Source organism: Bombyx mandarina, chromosome 23 (assembly GCF_030267445.1).
Source record: "Bombyx mandarina strain Sakado chromosome 23, ASM3026744v2".
NCBI classification, from domain to species: domain Eukaryota; kingdom Metazoa; phylum Arthropoda; class Insecta; order Lepidoptera; family Bombycidae; genus Bombyx; species Bombyx mandarina.
The window spans coordinates 2,659,461-2,682,494 of record NC_143229.1 but is presented as its reverse complement, the minus strand read 5'-3'; the positions used below and the strand labels follow the sequence as shown (position 1 = coordinate 2,682,494).

The 23,034-nt window shown below is 37.6% G+C and overlaps 1 protein-coding gene across 1 annotated transcript; it reads left to right on the top strand.

Moving 5' to 3' along the window:
- The first annotated feature begins 1,856 nt into the window (after window positions 1-1,856).
- LOC114241226 (spondin-1) lies at window positions 1,857-19,103 on the top strand. The gene is made up of 7 exons (XM_028172018.2): window positions 1,857-2,155; window positions 13,164-13,375; window positions 14,724-14,828; window positions 15,097-15,276; window positions 17,147-17,397; window positions 18,108-18,256; window positions 18,812-19,103. The coding sequence occupies exons 1-7, from the start codon at window positions 1,969-1,971 to the stop codon at window positions 19,003-19,005; spliced, it is 1,278 nt and encodes a 425-aa protein (XP_028027819.2). The 5' UTR covers window positions 1,857-1,968; the 3' UTR covers window positions 19,006-19,103.
- The last annotated feature ends 3,931 nt before the right edge of the window (window positions 19,104-23,034 follow it).

Below are 23,034 nucleotides of genomic sequence, written 5' to 3'. Positions count from 1 at the left end.
CGGCCACACCTGAGACAAGCCGCCAGCTATTGACGCAATAAATTAGTATGGAACAAGTTTGACTTCCATATCTCCTTTATTTTTCTTATTAATAATGTTACTTTATGCAATTAATGCTTTGTGCCATGACTTTTACTGTAAATATTATAACTTTGATAGAGTGCAACTATTAATTTTACATAATAAAGCTCTACATTGGATTTTTTTATTTATTGCATAGATGTGTTGACGAACTCACAGCCCACCTAGTGTTAAATGGTTACTGGAGCTCATAGACATCTACAACGTAAATGCCACCACCCACCTTGAGATCTGAGTTCTAAGGTCTCAGTATAGTTACATAGGCTGTCCCAACCTTCAAACCGAAACGCATTACTGCTTCACGGCGGAAACTGGCAGGGTGATTGTACCTACCCGTGCAGACTCACAAGACGTTCTAACACCAGTAAAACCATCTCAGGTGGAACCATCTTTTCATAAAATTAATAATTTAAAATACCATTTTTGACGTCATATACAGTGCTTATATGCCAAAAGTAGTCATACACATACCCACATGTCTGTAATAGAGTTATGCTATACAAAAGATAAATTTTACACACATTCTTATAATCGTCATTGTCAAAACTTTTTTTGTTGTCTTGGCATGATGAGTCGTCAGCGATGGATGTCAGCAATACCCGGGAGGTAAGACGCGACCTTCATACATCTAGTATATTTATCGACTAGTATTTAGTATCATCAATCTATAATAGTAACCGACATGGTATGGATTCTAGTATTCGAACTAATGTCTCAAGGTAAGGTGGCGTTCGTCTTGATGTCAACATGCTTAATACTACCAACAGTACAGCTCACTGGTGGTAGGACGTCTTGTGAGTCCACACGGGCAGGTAACACCACCCTTCCTATTTCTGCCGTGAAGCAGTAATGCGTTTCGGTTTGAAGGGTTGGGCAGTCGTTGTACAGTTAAAACTGAGAACTTACAAGTCATGTCTCAAGGTGGGTGGCGGCATTTACGTTGTACCTAGATAGATGTCTATGGGCTCCGGCTATCACTTAACACCAGGTTGGCCGTGAGCTCGTCCGCCCATCGAAGATATAAAAAAACGTATTTTTAGCTAACAATTGCGCCTAGTAAAAATACCAAGACATTTCAATAAAAACCCAAATGGTTTAGGCATCGCGTTTCTTATTTTCTGTGGAATGTTAAAACATCTTAACAAACATTAAATAATGCATGCCAGGGACGAGATAGTCTATTAATGAAATAATTATGTATTCCTTCTTCAAACAAGACTTTGCAGAGAATACTTGGCGGTAGCAGCGGCTTGACTCCGCCCCTGGCATTGCTGCTGTCCATTAGCAACGGTAACCACTTAGCATCGAATGGGCCGTCTACTCGTCTGCTAACAACGGCAATGAAAAAGTCTTGAAACCCTCTTGTATAGGTAGTTTACCTTCGTCGTATAAAACAATAAAGGAAAGCCAATAAAATGTCTCAATGCAACTAAATACTCATTTTTATACATCCAATATCTATTTTTTTTTTGTTTTTTTTTTTTATTGCTTAGATGGGTGGACGAGCTCAGCCCACCTGGTGTTAACTGGTTACTGAAGCCCATAGACATCTACAACGTAAATGCGTCACCCACCTTGCGATATAAGTTCTAAGGTCTCAAATATAGTTACAATTGAAATTTAGAAATTATAATTCAAATTTAGAAATAGGATAATACGTTACTATAAATTTGACATAATTATGGATAAACATCCAGAGTGCACGTCTCCGGCCGGCGCACGAGAGCGTCGCCAAAGTGTTTATTTCTGTACTGAACGCAACACGAATCCGAAATAGAAAACTCGACGGCATTTCTCTGAAGTCGTTGCACGTGGACACACGCGGAAAATACAAAACAAATCTGAACTAGAATTTTGAATATTTGAGAAAAAAAACGTGCTATCATCATGGCGGTTAGACATGAACTGACCGCCATATTGGTTTTTACAATCGTTTTTAGTTACGCGAACTGTTGCGATATTGACGATGTAGCTGTATATAAAGTGACCTTAGCCACTATGTGGACTGAAGAGCGTTTTCCGAAGGACTATCCACTTGAGCATCGACCTAAAGCACAATGGTCCCAGGTTTTCGGTGAGTACCTCCAATTACACTTGTCTGGTCACACGCATCACAATAACTGCGATAGTTGAAAGACCTAATTTATCATCGAACTTTCATATTTAACATAGTATTATTATAACATAGTAATATTGCTATGCAAAGATTAAGACGTGAAATTTATCGTCCTATTTTTTTGAACGTATGTTTACTTAGTTTGTTTTTTGTTTACATTTGTATAGATTAATATAAATACAATGACAAAGGCATATTGGTATTCCGCGCATCACGCAAAAAAATCGGTTCTCTGTAAAGTCGGTTTACCGACGATAGTTGAACGTGACAACGTCATAAGAAAATACTGATGGAATGGTTACATTTTTCAAAAGAAAATTTTAATTTTATTTGTTTGATAGATATTTCGTATGGACAATTGACTTTTCACTGAACTTCATACTTGACGAAAACATATAAAGGTATTAATGTATAGCAGCTGTCCACGCGGATGCATCGCTCACTGAAGTAGGAGAGAGACAGATGTCGAACGCTGCCGAACGCGGAGGCCGATTGTGCCTCTTTGTCGCTCGTTGCGCGCTCTCGCTTGCACTTCAAGCCTTAAATGAAACGCCTCAGAGCGAGGTAACGCTGCACGAGTCATGTTTTTTCGTGCGTGCAGCCGTCTCCATCGAATTATAAGACGTTGTCACGTCAAAAACTACCGATTAGAACTAGATCAATTCGTTTTTTGTTGTTTTTTTTTAAATGCTTCAGGCCTATAAACTTTAAAGGCAGCATTGACAATTCACCAGACGGACGTCGTAATAAAACCACGTACCTACGTTCAATAACAAACGTATTTCACCGAGCGTGGAGCCGCAATTTATTCTTATGTCGAGCAGTCGTGGAAATTTTTAAAACGAATTTATTTCAATCGTTTTCAAACTTTCAAACACTTCACGTATGCCATAAACAAGTGAATCCATCCAAAAAGTAGTTGATAGTTGACGAATACGGTTTAAACAATAATCAGCTACGATATGAGCGAAACAATACTAGGTGTTTATTATTCTAATAAATAGATATATTCTATTTCATTCTCTGTCTCGTTCTTCTTCGTTCCTGGTCATTGAACAAACTAGACGTGTTTAGTGATGCTCCATTTGTAATATAAATTGTGAAGCTATTACAATAAACTGTCTAGAACTTTTACTGGTGGTAGGACCTCTTGTGAGTCCGCGCGGGTGGGTACCACCACCCTGCCTATTTCTGCCGTGAAGCAGTAATGCGTTTCGGTTTGAAGGGTGGGGCAGCCGTTGTAACTATACTTGAGACCTTAGAACTTGTATCTCAAGGTGGATGGCGCATTTACGTTGTGGATGTCTATGGGCTCCAGTAACCACTTAACACCAGGTGGGCTGTGAGCTCGTCCACCCATCTAAGCAATAAAAAATAAATAAATAAAAAGTGTATTCTCAATCAAGCAATATTCCCAGTGAATTAAAGCAATAAGTAGATTCAATATTAAACACTAGGCTATTCAAGAAACTTCTTAATATGTATTAGGCGTACCATAATTATTTTCCTCGTGAAATCTGGAGAACTGATGTTAACATGGTCTACGTAGTGTTGCGCTTAAAATCCTGATTTTTCTAGAACACTAGCGCGATTGTGAATTGTGAATTGATTGTGCCCATATAATCTCTTCATATTCTTCATCGTCGCACTCTTAACAGCTATTGGGAAATACTTCGCGCTTTCATTTACTCCAGATCAGTGGTTTGATATACACTACCTGGAACCACTACTCCATACTACCTAGACCCACTGCGTTCATCCACAATGCGTTTCCAGAGATCTTTTTTGCCACGTACCATCTGGCTATAGAATGAACTCCCCTCCACGGTGTTTTCCGAGCGCTATGACATATCCTTCTTCAAACGAGGCTTGTGGAGAGTACTTAACGGTAAGCAACGGCTTGGCTCTGCCCCTGGCATTGCTGAAGTCCATGGGCGACGGTAACCACTCACCATCAGGTGGGCAACAACCACATTGATCCGCTTAGAGCAATATAAGAATAAGTTACTTCATATAGAATCTTGAATCTACATAGAAACGCGACGAATTTCCAATTCTCCATCAATCTACTTTTACCTGTTTTTTTTTTTATTTTCGGAATTTTTCTTTTTATTATAACATCGAATACATCTCAAAACATTCGTAAATCGCTACAACAACCCAAAAACAATAGCGGAAACCACTAAAACAAAATTGTTCCTTTATCTTTGAAGTGTTGAATGTCATTCCGCGCCTTTCTCGTACAGATAATATATTTATTTGTCTCCCAAATAAATGTCTTTTGTAGTACAAGTTGATGTTATCTGTTTCCCTTCGTTTGCAGGTTGGCTTTTGTTTTTTCTTGATACGTATCAGTTTCTGGTGTTTTATCATATTATTATTGTAATTTAAGTTATCGTGTAAGCAAGTAAACGAAACTATAATGATTTTATTTAACCAAAATAAGGCGATTTAATTTAACATAACGAATTACACAAAAAATAAATAAAATCAAATATATAAGGTTATAATTATAAAATTATTGTATTGTCATCGGTCCTTGATATTTAATTTATTTTTAAGTTAATAGTATGTCTTGAATTCTGTGAGAATCACGTTGGCGGTAAGATAAATAGACAGGAGCTAACAGAAGTGCATTAAAAACATTTAAAAAAAAACACAGAACGTTTCCTCTTTAGGGAATACGATTACTTTGTTTCAGGACTTTTTTTTATCTCGAGACATTTCCCATTTCAAGCAATTTAATGTTGCTAAATTTCAGCTAAATTTGAGCCCCTTGTCAATAACTAAGCTTTATACAGGATGCCCACTTTCAATTGTTTGGGCCGTTATCAATCATCGACACCAAAAGAACATAATATAGTCTTTAATTGGCCAATATAATAGCTTTTTCCCTCGTTTGAAACTTAATAAATGTGCTTCAACTGATAATTACATCAACACACTAGCGTAAAATAGATACCCTTTTAACTGTTTTGTTAATTTAAGCAAACAAACGGTGTTAGAGGATATAAAACATGAAATCCATGTCAATATGAAATTCATGTCAATACAAAACAATAGTACTACTAGGATAATCTTCATCTTGAATTTAAGTGATAATCTATGCATTTATTTAAACACAAATGAAATTTTTATTTAAGCCCTTCATCAAGCGGCTAATGATCGCTGGAGGGACATTAAGAGGAGTAAAATCCTGTCGAAATATAATGGTCGCGACCTTCAGCAGTGTGGAAACGACGCGAGGTGGAAAGGAAATTTTTATATTTATATACGTGAAACCAATATTAGTACATATAATAGTGACTATTATTAACCAATATTAGAGCCAAAACAGTATTCTATTTCTTCTAGTCTTGCACAAAAAAAAAACACAAAATATATCGTCACAATAGCTACATGAATATTTGATTTAGGTTTCTCCTTAGTTTATGTTTCCTTTACTCATTTATTCCCTGGCAGCATCGGATTCTTCCAACCCGAAAGAATTCGAGTGCCATTTGTCCTTTTTCTGGCGTAAAAAATCCTTTTGTCTGTTTTCAATCAAAAAAAAATCTCGGACAGGGTTGCCAAATAATGGCATTAACGAGGCCTTTTCAGAAAATAAATTTTTTCGCATTCGCATGTCAATGTATTCGTACGCAAATACTTTGTTGAGATTTAAAAGGGGTTAAACCTTTTTTTACCTTTAATGGAACGAGTTTTCATAGAAATGTACCTGTTTGATATTTAAGTGAACGCTTTAGGAAAATTATCAGTTATTGTTCGTTCACGCTCATTTATTTCTTTGTATTATTGAGCACGTATATTTTAATGGATATTGCAAGAAGTAAGATCTCCCTTATCTCTTAATTGGTCGTTCTTCCGTTACTATAAAAACTGTAAAATATTTGAAACATCGGAAATAATATATTATATTAACCGCCCGAGACTAAGCCGCAATTGTAATTATAATCTTTAATTCGCGAAAATCGAATAAAATACTTCCTTATCTCGTTCCTTGATACTCACTTTTGTAAACTCTGTAATCAGTTCTGAGTTGCGTGTAGTATTGCTAAGCTCCGTACTGCGTTCTCGCAACGGAGGCTCCCAGATTCTTTAATTGAACAAGATATGGCGTAGGCTAGTGGACTCGTGGTCAGCAGTGGGGGGGAAATTAAACGTTATATCGCGTGGGCGGAAACTTCTGATCAGCAGTGGGAGGAGAATTAAAATATGTTCTTTCCCAGGACTCGAACTATTTCTATAACGAATTTCATTCAGTTGTTTGACGTAAAAACTTAACAAAATGGGACACTTTTGGCGGTTACTTTCGAATTCTTATACGAATGATAAATGTGGATGACAGTGTTCTCGGTGTAGTCTCTTGTCTTTGTCTATAGACTTTGTCTGTGGGCACATCTCAGACAGAAAAAAAGCCTAGTTTGGGCGTCTACTAAAGCACTAACGTCACAACTTAAACCAAGTTTGGTACGATGTTTTATTAAAGCTTTATTGAAAAATATATTTTTAAACTTCGATAGTGGTAGCCCTATAAACACTATTGCCGATATCCGGTTCAAGTTAGGTGGTCTTCGCAAATACCCGTGGAGTTCGCGCAGAGTTGGAAAATTCTTTTTTGTCAGAAATCATATTCTTCCTACGCAAACAGTTTCATGTTTTTGAAATAACAAGTTACTTCACCTGATTACAAAATTTTAGTTACTTTTTTTAAATTTATTAGATGGGTGGACGAGCTCACAGCCCACCTGGTGTTAAGTGGTTACTGGAGCCCATAGACATCTACAACGTACATGTGCCACCCACCTTGAGTTATAAGTTCTAAGGTCTCAAGTATAGTTACAACGGCTACCCCACCCTTCAAACCGAAACGCATTACTGCTTCACGGCGGAAATAGGCGGGGTGGTGGTACCTACCCGTGCGGACTCACAAGAGGTCCTACCACCAGTAAAAAGGTCCTACTACCAGTAAAGAGGTCCTACCACCAGTAAAGAGGTCCGACCACCATTTACAGGCCTCGGGGAATGCCAAAGTTAACCAAGGAAATTTCTGATGCAAATAAATTTACGGTTTACCTATTAGGCCAAGGACCTTTCGCCCGTCAACTTTGACGACAAGTCAAATGTAATCTTGATGTTCCAGAGTGTCTAGATTTGGCTTGCCTTATTTATGTTCAGTGTTAATCATATTAAGCAAGACCTCATTTAAGGCATGTATGATATGACGTAATTATATGCTCATTGTTTTCGAGACTGTAATTTTTTATTTATTATTCTAATGGATGGATAAGTTTACGGCCCACCTGTTGTTAGGTTAGATTAGCTACGACACCGCAGAAGGAGGCGGTGGAACGGGAGAAGGAGAGCTCTTCTTCCCTCTCGGCGCCGTGCCGCCACCGAGCCGGGGGCCGGAGGAGGGCGTTTGTCCAGCTCCGGCCCCTATGGGGAGGCAGTCTCCTCCCGGTGATGGTAACGGGGCAACATAAGGGAGTTGAGGCTGCGCCGCACGCTACCGCCACTCTAGCGCGCTGGCACCAGGAGGACGGGACGACGCGTCGGCGGCTGCGGACTGCGATGCGGTCCGCTTTTTCGTCGGCGCTGTTGCCGCCGAACATACTATGGAAGAGCAACCCGGTCGGCGGTGTATCGCGTTCCGACCCGGCAGGCTGTTTCTGGGCCAGCGGGGTATCCCGGAACACCAGCGGCATCGCCCGGGCGGCCTGGTAGGGCCGCCGTACCGCGGAGACCGACGTCGTTGGTCGTCGACTATCGCCTCGACGAACCGTCGGTCGGGCGTCCTCGGGGTGGCGCCGCGTGTCTGGTTGTAGTGTTAACAGCGGGAACACCCCCTACTCTAACCGGGTTTTTACCCCGAACGGAGATCGGACGTAGAGTGTTAGAGTGCAGGGGAGTCGTATAGTAGGTGGGCCCTAAAATTTCTTGGACCCGCGGTCTGCTCCCAACACCTTGCAGATCGTCAAGTCCCACATACCCTGCGCGCCCCCTAGGCGCCGGGTCCTCGTAGAGGGTTCGGCACCGGCCCGAAAAAAAAAACCTTTGCATTAGACGCCTTCAGCTCTAACACTAGGAGCAGGCTTAGGGACCCTGGTAACCGTACTCGTCGAACTCGACAAAGAGTTCGACGTGCAACCTAACCCATGAATCAGCTCGTTGAGTTTCTCGCCGGATCTTCTCAGCAGGTCGCGATTCCGATCCGGTAGTAGATTCATTCGCGAAGCAGCTGCTCTTGAGCTGTTAGGTCTCCTTCGGAGGCGCTCGGGCAGCTGTTAGCAAATCCCACCCCTCCTGGCTGAACCTTTTCTCGCCCACCTGTCCTGGTGAAACTGGAAAGGCCTCCGGGCCATCAGTAATCCTTCAATCATAAAAAAAAACCATGTTGCACACGCACCATTCATTTATAGCGTAGATAGACTTGCTTAGAAGACTTTTCGAAAACACGTTGAATCTGGTGAGACACACAAAAACAGATTACTATCGTGAGTAATTAGAGAGAGACGTTTCTAAAAACGGCTTAGGCTACGGCTTTATTTGCATATCTCCCGGGAGGTTATACTGCAGTTAATGGCCTATAAAACGTGTCGATAAAGGAACGAGGCGGAAGTAGTATTCTGCGACGCGTCATTATTTATTTTTAGTATGAATCTATACTAAAATTATAAAGAGGACAGATTTGTTTGTATTGAATAGGCTCCGAAACTACTGAACCGATTTAAAAAATTCTTTCACTGTTTGAAAGCTACACTATTCCCGAGTAACATAGGCTATATATTCATCTTTTTTGAAAAAAATTAGATATCCTTACTAAAACTCCAATAATGTAACCCAAGGTGTAAAAAAATACCTAAAATATTCTTTACATCGCGTGGGCTGCGAAAACTATGATTATAGAATAAAATAATGTACTACTACGACTTTGTAGAACACATTATTATTTACAAAAAGTGTCGCGACAGCATATGTCTAACTATTACGGTTATGCCGCAAAAAGTGTTATTTTATTTAAAAAAATAAAATAACATTAATATCGTTGAAATTTTTGTTAAAGACCCGAGCGGAGCCGGAGCGGGCCGCTAGTCATTTATAAAGTCGAAAGTTTAAATATGAAGGTAGACAGTGCTGTGAGGATGAAGCGTCTTAAAAATACTTAGATGGACTGTGTCAAAGAGAATATACAAGAGTAGGGTATGAGTGAAGAGATGACGTATAATAGGCCTGAATGAAGAAAGAGAACACGCTGCGGCAACCTCATATAGTGGATTAAGGATAAGAAGTAGAATCACTTATGGAGTTGAGATGAATAAATTAATACTATGGAATTAGCAACAAAATAAAATAATACGATAAGGAAATGTGAGGCGATGTGGAAATTGTAACAGATCGAAGGCTTGTTTTTTTTTTTTTAATTTATGGTTAGCTCTAACAAAGACCGTTTCCGACAATCCCAATTAAATGTAATTAATTGTATTACTAACTTATACCTGCTTGTCCACTCCCGTGGAGAAATAATGTATTCCTCTTTAACATCATCTTCGACCTTTTGGAACCTACTGCCAGCAGTATGCCCAGTTATAGACCCATGATGTTGGATTATCCAAGTCTGTTTTAATAAATGTCTGTCAAAATAGTACACGTTTTTAAAGTGCTGTTAAAAATGAGACATTAGAACTCATGTCTCTAGCTGGGTGGCGGCATTTACGTTGTAGATGTATATGGGCTTCGGTAATCACTTAACACGAGGTGGGCTGTGAGCTCGTCTACCCATCTATGCAATAAAAAAAGTAATTATACCAGCATATATTTTTTTGTTCCCCGCTACGACGTGTAAGCATTTCGTGATGGTCGGTTGAGAAGTTAAAATTCAACAAACAAACGAATAAAGTTATTTTTGGTTTTATATTATTTAATTTGAATCATCATTCACGAACAAAAGCACACTGACGTTGAGTTAATTAAAAATAAAAGGTTTCATTTATAATATAATTAAATGTAATATTTGAAGGAAAAATGTAAGCGGACAATTCAGTCCGAAGATAGGAGCTTTTCAAAGTTTTCATATGAAAAATAGTGCACTCTCTGTCGTGAAATTAAAACGCTTATAACTCCCTCACTTCTGATCGTATTTTAATTTTTTTTTACGCTCATTACTTGCGTTTGACTTTTACGATAACCATAAAAATATTAGCGAATAGAAACGCAATGGAAAAACGAAAAGTTTTGTGCGTGCGATCAGACTTGTAACAAGACGTGACGTCATCTTTAAAATTGTAAAAACGAACTACAACTTAGCATTAGTCAACTTTTTTTATGAAATAATTTTCCGGAATTTTTTTTCGCCAATGAGTGAAGTACATAAGACCTTATATCTATACTTTATGTTTAAGAAAAATGTGTTGCAAGTGATAACGTGTTTACTTAGAAGAACACGTTTATTTAATAAAACATATTGACATTCTTAATGGCATTTTTTCGTGCCGATGTGGACAGACAAGCCCAGTCTAATGCCATCAATAAAATATTTGAATCTACGAATAAACGATTATTGACAACACAATAATAAATTAAAATAAGAGGTGTGCCCGCTTGCAAGAACAATGTCCGACTAATGACGCGTTGGACACGACTTTTAAGACTTTTTACTGGTGGTAGGACCTCTTGAGAGTCCGCGCGAGTAGGTACCACCACCCTGCCTATTTCTGCCGTGAAGCAGTAATGCGTTTCGGTTTGAAAGGTGGGGCAGCCGTTGTAGATGTCGATGGGCTCCAGTAACCACTTAACACCAGGTGGGCTGTGAGCTCGTCCACGCATCTAAGCAATAGAAAAATAAAAAAAAGCACCGCCTTCTTGGACACGACTTTTGTTGGGTCATTTTTACTGCGCAATTACATTTCTTGACTCGTTATTTATTCGTAGATTTGAATCAATAAATACCTCAAAATTCTGAAGAGAATAAGAAACGTTTCTAATATTAAAACGTCACTCTGGAATAACACCGTGTTCCGCCGGAACCGGCCGTTTCATTTAAAGACCTTCACATCGTGTCGTGCTTAGCCGGATGTATTATAGCACACGCAAATAACTTTATATGCGCACACGGAGAACTGTACATATGTATATATTACTAGCTGACCCAGCAGACTTCGTACTGCCTCAATCGATAAATAAATGACCAAAACTTTTGTATAAACTTAAAACAAACAAAATGAATCCGTCCGACGGGGGACACTTCAAAGGGAAAACAAAATTGTTATTTTTATTTCATTCCGAGCGTTTTCATATTTATCTACCTTTTAAACCTTCTCTGGACTTCCACAAATAATTCAAGACCAAAATTAACCAAATTGGTCCAGCCGTTCTCGAGTTTTAGCGAGACTAACGAACAGCTATTCATTTTTATAGGTATAGATTGTAACAAAACATATTGCGTTCAGCGGGCAGTCATCGAAAGTTCTAGCGTCAATTAGCGACGGTGACTACTTACCATCTGATATGCCGTATACTCCTTTTCCTACAAAATATAGATATGCCGAACTAAAGTTTGCCGACTCATCCGTAGGGATGAAGATCTGCAGAGTTTTTCATGTAAACATACATATTATTATGCACGAAACACTCCCAGTTCTAGGCCGCTCATAAATATTCCAATTTCGATTGTTACATTACGTTCATGTAAACATAAGAATTTAAATAGCCTTCACTACTCTCATATATGTAGTATTTTGATATTATTATAATAATACAGTTTTAGAGTAGTAATGGTAGTTCCGTTTTTCGAAGTGGAAAGGCGAAGGTACACCATACAGCCTAATCTTTTGTATATTCTGTGTTATGAAAAATGAGATGGAGCGAATGGAATGAAATTGATTAATTTGAGACTTTAAACAATTAGAATGAATTTAAATGAAGCAAGATAATATGGGATGAAATATAGTCTCAGTAAAATGGAATGAAAATGAAAGCTACGGAAACTTTTTTAGTGGACTGTTTGGAAGATACCGAAAAGCTACGTCCAGCTGCTATGTTAAATTTTCCCACATTTTTTCACTTTCACAGATAATAAACCACCGTTATTAGACATTCAAACGTACAGAAACACTAAATTAACAAAATTTAACAATTCACACAACTTCGCTTCTCGCGTTCCCGCCAAAAAGCCTCGCTTTTACATGTTTTACCTTATCTCATAGACCTTACTTCAGTGCCTTATCTCTATCCGCCTGTCACTGTCATCTTTTATTGTTATATTTAAACCTCCATTTCCGGCTTCTTCTAAACAGTTTGCAATCGTTTTGCCTATATACGTGATGATGGTATTTTATTCACCACACATTTATTCATTAAATTGTTTTTATCGTAAGTTGAAATTCGCCGTCAGTATTTTGTTACATTTCCAGCTCTAGACAACGAAACTTTATCGAAATCAATTTTATTATTGACATTTTGACAGGACTGTACCATTAAAGGTTTTCTCGGGTAGCAATGCAATCATTGTACGTTCAAATTAATTATTAAAATTAAGTAAAAGTTGTAATTTCAACTTTAACCTTTCAACCAAGAATCAACATCAAATTTCAGGATGTCTGCATTAACTTTTAAAATACTATTCTTCTTATTGAAAAGAATACTAAATTCGCCTTCCTAAAGAAACCAAAAATAACAGCAATGTTACTTGTTACGATTATATTTATTGATAAAAAAAACGTAAATGAAAAAATAATGTAAAAAAATACATTTATATACAACACAATCTTCTCTTCACAGCACACAAACCAATAACAAACGTAAATACATTTTATATTGAGATAGCGGCTGCAAATATACCTTATCTAGTTCAAGAGCTTAAAGAACCACAACACAAAAATTAGGACGGGGAAACAGTACACACTATAAATAAACTAAAACTAAGACGCATTCTTGTATATTACGATTCAATAATTTAATCTTACAGGTCAATCACATAACAGCAATCACAGTCTTTATCGCTTAGGAGAAGTGGCAAGAAAAACGGTTCGAGAATTTGCGCAGTTTGGTAAAATTGACGATCTGGTTAATGAAAGTGACGAAGAACCAAAGGTGTACGATCAGTTTTCTGCACCAGCAATAAAGTCGGGAGAAGGGGAAACTGAAAACATGGTATTTGTGGATGGAGGCCATAGTCTGGTAAGAGCAAAGCTTACTCATGTGTTGGAATACTCTACATTGGTGGATCTTAAGTACGATCCCTTGAGCTATTATCCGAAAATTCCATGGGTCATATTTGGCGCAATCCAACTTTATTTACTTAGATGATCGTCCCATTTAATCGACCATCGATTTAATCTAAGCCGATATTTGAATTCAGGGATATGCACAATTAAATCTTACCGTTTGTTTTCGATTTCAAGATTGACCCTCGGAACAAAGGCCCTAAAAGTATCTCCCATTGCATTCAATGATTCAAAATTCTAAAACCATGCGGAATCATTTCCTCATTCAGTATTTCTGCTGATATGAACAATATCAAATATGCAAAACCTAATATCTAACCATCATATTTTATCTATACTTTAACATTCTTAGTTTTCGTTCCGCTTGGTTATTGCTTCCATAGAAAGTAGCAAGACCATTCATGGAACTTGAATGAGACCAGAGCTTTCATAGATAAATAGGTCAGTGACTCTTCGCGACTTACGCTTTCAAACTCATTACCGTTAGTATTATGATTCATAAATATAGCACATATCAATGTAAAATAGAAATTCGTAGCAATATTTCACGAAAACTCATAAAGGGGCTATTGTGGAGACAAAGTACTCATAACGCGGCACTTGTGCAGACAATGTTGAGATTGTAAAAGTAGTAGATTCTTATTTAACTAAAGTCTCAAATTTAATTACTAAGCACTGTATGCCTCGGTTAATAATGCTGTAAAGGAACCAACGCGTATTAATACATTTGGGACAAAAAATATAACATAAATGGGATTTCGACCTTATACCCAATGTTGTGCCTATATTTATTATGCTATAATTGAACTCTGGTTCGAAATTCACTAGTGGGTCTTAAGATCGTCTATCCAGCCCCACTAACTTTCTCGCCGGATCTTCTCAGTGGGTTGCGTTTTTGATCCGGTGGTAGATTCTGCGAAGCATTGCTCTTGCTAGGGCTAGTGTTAGTAACGTTGCCAGAGCCTCATGAGCTCACCTAATCGCTCGGTGTATCCAGTATGACGAGTTCGCTAGAATAGGTAGGAAAATAGTCTATCCATATAATATAACAATAAAAAAAACTGTAATAAGTACTAGGGTACAATAAAAAAAGCTGTAATAAGTACCCTAGTACTAGTACTATTACAGCTTTTTTTATTGTTTAACAAAAAAGCTGTAATAAGTACTAGGGTACTTATTACAGCTTTTTTTATTGTTATATTATATTATATTGTTATTGGTAGGCCAAAACAATTGCTTCATAATCTTCATTTTGGTTAAATGCAAATGCTTCACGTTTAAGATCAATTATTTTCTTCAAGGTATCATTAATTTGCCGCTTAATCCCGTCCCCGGATTGGTTCGTCGGCGTGGATAGCTTGGACCTGTGCGTCGACCATTCGTGGGTTGATGAAGTTGCATTAGATGTAAGTAAGACCATATTATTGTCATTATCAATATTAAATGATGAAGGACGGGGTCTACGAGGGAAGCTCGATCCTCCCCCCTCCAACATAGGAAGGAACCCTAAGGCGCAACCACTTATTGCACATTATCATTACTTACATCCACTCATAAGGATCTTCGTTCCTATCCGGTGTCCCACGACACCACACATTTAATTTTTTTATTGGTATCCCGTATACTAAAGTTTTAGAAGCAGTGGTAGTCGCAATAATAAAATTTATTTTGTAGCTAGAACCTCTCGACGCCGGTGCGGCCAGTGGCCTGACTTTCACAGCTCCCCGATGGGACACGGATCCTCCTGAACCAATCAGCAAACACAGACCACGACAGCCCAACCACGCTGCAGCCGGATTCTACTACCCTGAATTAAAAGAATTACCAGCTATAGCCAAAGTACAATTTACTAGGGTGAGTTTATGCAACGTCAACTCTATAGTTGAAAATTACTGGTGTTTTTTTTACTAAATCAGTAATGCTCTTGTGCTGTCTGTGTGTTTGAAAGTTAAATACAAAATGTTATTATAAATAAGAAAAATAATAACATAATGAAACAATTTCATTTTGATTTCAATACCAGAGGAGTTACAATTTTTTTTATTGCTAGGTGGGTTGACGACCTCATAGCCCACCTGGTGTTAGAGGTTACTGGAGCCCATAGACATATAAAACGTAAATGCGCCACCCACCTTGAGATATAAGTTCTAACGCCTCAGTATAGTTACAACGGCTGCCCCACCCTTCAAACCGAAACGCATTACTGCTTCACGGCAGAAATAAGCAGGGCGGTGATACCTACCCGCGCGGTCTCACAAGAGGTCCTACCACCAGTAAAAAAATACTTGATTTTTGTTTAACTTTTGCTTATATACATCGTTGACGCTAGGAAAACATGATCTCTTTTCAAACCACTATTGAAGAGGTACATGTCTTAAGCCATCAGAAGATCTTCGAATCTGTTGGATAAAAACTCACTCTGGTGTTACAGCTCACAAACCAAGCAATTACGGTAATGTACCCGACACGTTTCACGGTCTCACAGCAGCACTGATGTCGTTTAATGGGCCTTAAGTGATTAATTAAATTATCCATTCCGTTAGATCCTATTACGGTGTAACCATTCCATAATTTATTACACTTGTGATCATACATGTACAGTGTACACGCATGTACAAATTACATGAGCTATAAATGTTCTGAAATTCGTGTAATTTTCAAATTCTTATTTAATTCACACACAGGAAAACATTTATTTCAAATTAAGTCTCATCAAAACATGTTCTCAAGTTGTTCAATCTCTTGAAAATGTTCTGTCTTACTGGTTTTGTTTGAAACAAAAAAGCCACAGTATAAAAACTCAACGGGTTTAGTTTCCTTTACAATTACGAATTTTCTGCCACTTTTCTATTCAATTCATATTTTACTTTCAACATAAAAACATGAATACAAAAGAAACAATAAAAGAAAACGGACTACAGCGTACACCTTATTCCTACTCCTTACTGCCGTAATGATTTACTGCTATAATTCTTTGCAACGCTGCACAATTTTCTTTGCAAGTTTTCTTTGAACCTAGGCAACTTTATTAGACCCCGGCCACTTCACATCCATAAACTACAACATGGCTCATATTAAAAACTCCAATCTATTTCCGTTTATTTTTCTTTGTAAAGATACAGAAAGAAAAAAAAAAGACTTTTCTTCCTCCAACCTTGATTTGATATTGAAAAGATTCCTAGAATGAAAAATAAGTCTACACTAAATTTCAACACGTATTCATTGACTATCTATATAATACGTGAAGCAAAAACTTTGTATCCCTTTTTACGAAAATTGCACGGGCGGAGGAGTATGAAATTTTCCACACTTAAAGAGAGTATAGAGAAGAAGTGCACAATGCTAATTTTTTTTTTAAATAATGCATAAAAGATACATTAAATCAATAAAGAAAAACTTACACACACTACAGACCATGTATTTGACGCACACACGCATGCATACTGTTTATTGTCAATTTTTTGTTCTTGGCGTCTGTTGTCAAATTGAGAATAGAATATGGTTTGTCTTTGTTAATATTTTTTATAATGTAGTCTTGGCGAATTTTGTGATTATAGAAGTATAAAATATAATCATAATAGTGTACAAACTTACAATTCCAATTAATTATAGTCGAATTTCGACTACTGCGGGACCACTAGTTTAAATAAAAAGCGGTAGAAGAAAAATATTTAAATTCAATCTAGTTCGATTCATAGATTTCTTCCCCTTCACTTTTTTTCAGATTAAACAATACTCGACTAAAGAACTTAACAATTTGATTAGAAAAGACTTAATATCTATACTTCGTGAGAAGAATCTTCGCAAGGGACTCCCCAAAAGAATCGTTAAGAAAGATGGCCCCAATGATTACACTGAGAGCACTACGAAGAGTAACTTGGAGCGTCTTACGGAGCTAGAGGAAGAACCCTTTGGGACGCCTCTCCCTGGATTACCGGAAAATCATGCCATTGTTGTAACAACTCAAGGGACCTTGTAAGTTTATGATTGTCTGAATGATTTTTGCAGTAATAGCACTATTACGGTAGATACATCTGCGCACTAATAGATAAGTCGTCGGATATGCTTTTACTTGTATCAGTGATGCGGAGATATTAAGTACTTGCCAACTGTGCTCCCCATCCATAACCTAACATTAATATCAATGGGCTAAAAAGGAAGAGTTTGATATAATTATAAACTCTGGATTTCAGGAAATTCAAAGTGCTGTGTGCGCTTTTTTTAATTTTGGTATTCATTCGTTATTACGGCCGCATAGACATAACGTGATGACGAAACCTCAATTCTTTTTTTTTTATTGCTTAGATGGGTGGACGAGCTCACAACCCACCTGGTGTTAAATGGTTACTCGAGCCCATAGACAACTAGAACGTAAATGCGCTACCCACCTTGAGATATAAGTTCTAAGGTCTCAAGTATAGTTACAACGGCTGCCCTACCCTTCAAACCGAAACGCATTACTGCTTCACGGCAGAAATAGGCAGGCAATTGTATAATATATCGGCTTTATCACCTTTAAACCCGAGCATATGACTACTTAACAACAGATATAGCTGCCTATAGACCTTTTCTCACATAACAGAGACTCATACCACATACCAAAGTATTTTATAATATTCTGCTGCGTCCAAACACAATAGTGGAACTACCCTAACATTACATGATTGTTATAATTTTTATTTCAGGCCTACAATCGAACCGGAATTTGGCAGTGAACTTAAAAATATGGATGACGTAATACTCGCCGTAGCTAATGGAAAGAAATTGGGTCTTCACAAGCATTTACCAAGACATTTCAGATCTAGACTGCATCACGCAGTAAACAAGGTTCAACGTAAGTTGTTTTTACATGATCAACTGTCTAGAGAAATTGTATTAAAATTGAATACAAACAGGGTTTCCGCCGAATTCTTAATTTCCTTAAGCAGCCTGCCAGACCTTAGATGAGCTCTTATATAAACTAATTCCCATTTCTAATTATCGAAACTATATTTAGCAATTCTTCTGTACAGAGAATATTTTGGAGACATCAAAATTTACGAAACAGGAAACCCGTAATGTTTTTTAAACGAAGCTAAATTTAGTGACTGATATTCTTGCCAGCTTGTATTTGAGATAGTAATTCGGATTGATTTGTATAATTCAATCCGAATTAGCGTTAGTACTATTACTAATGAGCGGAGATATTGTGAATCCGGACTAGTAGCATTATTCTGCCTAATACTATCTTTTATTTCGGCTTCAAGGGTGAAACAGCTGTTGTACATTATAATTAGAGTTGCAACCACATGGCTCTAGATGGGTTTGGATTTTAATGCCTATGAGCTCATCTGCCTCTATAATAGTGATTACAAAGGTATCGTTTATAATAATGCAGTCAAATTTTCAGCCAATGACTGTCTAGTTTCCGAATGGAGTCAATGGACCACGTGCTCCGCCACGTGTGGCTACGGAGAGAAAATTCGATACAGAACTATAATAAGAAAGAAGAAACGAGGTGGCCGCTCTTGTCCTCCACTAACAGAAAAAGAGCATTGCGGAAAAGTCAACTCGTGTTTTCATATCGATTATTTCGACTGGTAATTGTAAGAGAAAGTGAAATGTTTCTAAAATCATAATAATAATATCATAATGGTGAGCAATAGTTATGCGTTAATGTGTTTTAAATGTTTTGTAGTTCACGATTGGTTTTTATTTACTTTGATTCACCTTTTTGACTTGACTATTTTAATCAAATTATGGGAATCGGCTGGATGCAGGGTGCGCCGGACTGGTCCTTGTGGCGAGCTTTGGGGGAGGCATATTTCCAGCTGTGAGCGTCTGTGGGATGATGATGGTGATAATGCTGTGTACTTACGAATTATAATATAATTCGAATTATAATTAATCAATTTAAATGATGACGTCATGTATTGAAATTTAAATAAATTGATCGTTTACAATGAAGTAACCGATTTTTTTTCTATTACCAAAACGTAATTAAATTTAAAAAAAATATATTATTTATTTTTATTCCATTTGAATACAAACCAGAATATTTTAAAATATCTATCGTATCTTCGAATATAGTATTAATCTACATCAGTATATAGTCCATAGTTTTTTATAACTCTAAATAAATAGACTGTCTCACAGACAGCTTCAGGTAGAAAATGAAATCAAAAGGTCCACCTATATTGTAGTAATATCTTCTCTACACTTAAGGCCAGCAAAAATAGAAAGCTAACTAACTACATACTCCAATTCAAAACGAGCGGGCCAAGTGGTTCGTCAAAAACAACGTCATGATGTCTTTGGACTACAATGCCTACTTACCATTAGTTGGGCTGCGAGCTTTACTCTGCACTTAACTAAACCAACAACTCCCATCCTTGTTCTCATAAAATGAAGAGTAAGTCGGTCAACGACTGAGCCCATACCTAGGGATCTCAGTAAAGTCTTTAAATGGTTTAATCATAAGAAGCTAAGCAAAAAGCTTTAACGCGAGAAACTCGTAAAGGGAAGAAGCTTTATAGCGCCGTGGAAGTGTCAATAAACCGACTATCGCTTCTAGCCAAATTGCTGTCTGAAATATTAAATACTTTACCTGAAACACTGAAGACTTGGTCGAGAAAGGTACACAGATGAAACTACTTTGTAGCACTGTAAATAATTGTATTACATGGAACGCAATTGACCGTCAGTACAAGGTATTTCTCTTCTAAATCATTTACAAATAACATTTTCTGAGCTGAATCAAATTATTCCTAATCCTTTTGATATAGCAATCAATTTCGGACGAACGATAAAGTAATGCCATGTTGAGCGAAACGGTATCTCAGAGAGGTTGAAAGGGAAGATCAAGATAGGAGAACGAAAGGTAACAATGGGTAATGGAGCGAGATATGACAAGCCAAAAAAACACGGAAAGAGTTTGTGAGTCTTAAAGACGAAAACGATTTTATTGCTACAACCACATTTTTGTGGCTTATTTCACTGGGTCTGTCAACTGTCAATCATACCCGCTGGTAACAAAACGAGTGATGTCACGACCCGAAATAAGTGGTACTTTTGAGGATGTGCTGGGATACTGAGCCCCCTGATCTTAAGTAATGTTATAGACTACATCACTCACGTAAGAAGTCTCGAACAGTGGGTTCCATAAATATTAGCATATGGTCGCCACAGAAATCCAGAATAATCTCAGGTAATCGCAAACAAAACTTCTGACCGCTATTGTAGGCAGAAGAGCATACTGCTCCCCTAATACTAAATACTTAATTAAGACTATTAAGTCTAATATTAAATGGTCATCACAAATACCAGAAACACCACATGTCTATTCTTATTTTTCGGGTGGCAACAGGAATACCCCTACATTCCCTAATTTCAATAGGGCCCTTTAAACAAAATGAACCAAATTAATAAGCAATAATAAATTCATCGTGGATCCAACAGTCAACATGAGGACCTCATGTGTAGAATCGTGATAATATGTACTGGGCAGTTGCAGTAGTAGGATAATACGATTAGTGAACTTTATCACGGTCAAACAAGATTGCTAATATTGGCAGGTGTCAGACGAAAAACAAGCACACTCTGGGAACTTTTAGAATGTAGAAATTAGTCAGAAGATTATTACTAAGAAATAAGAAGAAGCTGGCAGAAGTGAATGCAAAAAAAAATTGATTACCTTGGATAACAACCATGTGACCTGTCAAGGTCTGATAGTAAATGAGAGAAAAGAAGTAAAGGTCGCTAATCGATTACCTAAGCACGAACTAATTAATAACATATTATTATAACAAAAATAGACCTCAAAACAAAAACGACACACAATAACCCACAAATCAGGACGACCCCGGATAGGGAATAAGACAGGGGATTGATTGATTGACTTCAGCGCGTTTTACCAATATCAACAATCTTATTATAACCGCACGACAAACGTAGCAAAAGCGTGCCACTGTGTCAAGAAATAATGATAATACCAGACCATTTTGCGACAAGTATATATTTTTTCACAAATTTTAGCTACAGAACAAAATATATTACAGAATTTAATTTGGATTTTAGTAAAAAAATATAGGGTGGGTCAGTCTTCACACAACAGAAGTGAGATTTCAATTTTATCTTAAGGCATTCACGTTATGATGTGTGTCAACTGCGCTAATCAATTGTAAAATGTTACATATATGGATACAGAGCAACCAAAAAGACTACTACAGTAACTCTAACAGCACAAAAGGAATCCCGGAGAAACCTAAATCCCGCAAATGACAGATATTTGCTCAGACAAGACTTTAAACTGGGGTAAAAAGGATAATATCATCGATGTCACCAGTTTTTGAGAACGACAAAGTAACGATCTTCTAATGAGAAGCTAATATTGCTCAGTAGACTGACAATACCAATGCTATTGTTGTTCGAATCTGTATACTAGAAGCTTGAAGTCGTCGTGGCCTAAGAGATAAGACGTCCGGTGCATTCCTGTTGAGCGATGCACCAGTGTACGAATCCCAGGCGTGTACCAATTTTTCTAATGAATTACGTACTCAACAAATGTTCACGATTGACTTCCACGGTGAAGGAATAACATCGTGTAATAAAAGTGAAACCCGCAAAATTATAATTTGCGTAATTACTGGTGGTAGGACCTCTTGTGAGTCCGCGCGGGTAGGTACCACCGCCCTGCCTATTTCTGCCGTGAAGCAGTAATGCGTTTCGGTTTGAAGGGTGGGGTAGCCGTTGTAACAATACTGAGATCTTAGAACTTTATATCTCAAGGTGGGTGGCGCATTTACGTTGTAGATGTCCATGGGCTCCAGTAACCATTTAACATCAGGTGGGCTGTGAGCTCGTCCACCCATCTAAGCAATAAAAAAATAAAAAAAAAGCTTATCGAATAATTTCACAAGCCTAATTTAGAATTTTTGTCGCATTTCTTTAATCTATCTCCTATTTTAGACTCAACTACAACACTTGTTTGCTAAATTCTCATACATCCTACGGCACTTGATAGCTTCGCTGTACTAACCAAAATTTTGATAATTCCCACCCAGAATTTCCAATCCCAGACTCACCATTCCTAAAGTAGGTTAACGTGGTCAAGCAGCTATAAACTTAAAGTCAAACTGCAACTGGCTGAAGAGATGATATTAATAAGATTGTATAGACCATTTCGTTGGCCACTATCCACTTTAATAACTCAAACAGAAGAGCAAGAATACACCAAATTACATTTTGTACTTAATGAAAATAATAATGGCCATTATACTTCTCCTTCTTTGTCTCCACCTTATCCCACTTGGTGGGGCGGCACAGCGATTTTTTCTATTCCATTCTCTTCTATCAGCCGTCATCTCAACACTCACTCCTCTCTCTCTCATATCGTCATTCACACACGCCATTCATAACTTCTTCGGTCGACCTCTTTCCCCTCTATCTTGCACTACCATTTCCATACATCTCCTAGTCACGTGCATCTTCTGTCTACGCATCAAATGTTCATACCACGCTAACTATCCGCTCTCCAATTTGTCAATCACCGGGGCTACTTTCACACTTCCCCTGATATACTCATTCTCATTATATTAAAATGGATAATGGCCATTATACATTTTAATGCGTCTT

What these genes read in the sequence shown, in the direction of transcription:
- LOC114241226 (XM_028172018.2), top strand. Translation starts at nt 1,969, where the DNA reads ATGGCGGTTAGACATGAACTGACCGCCATATTGGTTTTTACAATCGTT. An exon ending in CCAAAGTACAATTTACTAGG is followed by an intron (nt 15,277 to 17,146) that starts GTGAGTTTATGC and finishes ACTTTTTTTCAG; the next exon opens with ATTAAACAATACTCGACTAA. An exon ending in CGCAGTAAACAAGGTTCAAC is followed by an intron (nt 18,257 to 18,811) that starts GTAAGTTGTTTT and finishes TCAAATTTTCAG; the next exon opens with CCAATGACTGTCTAGTTTCC.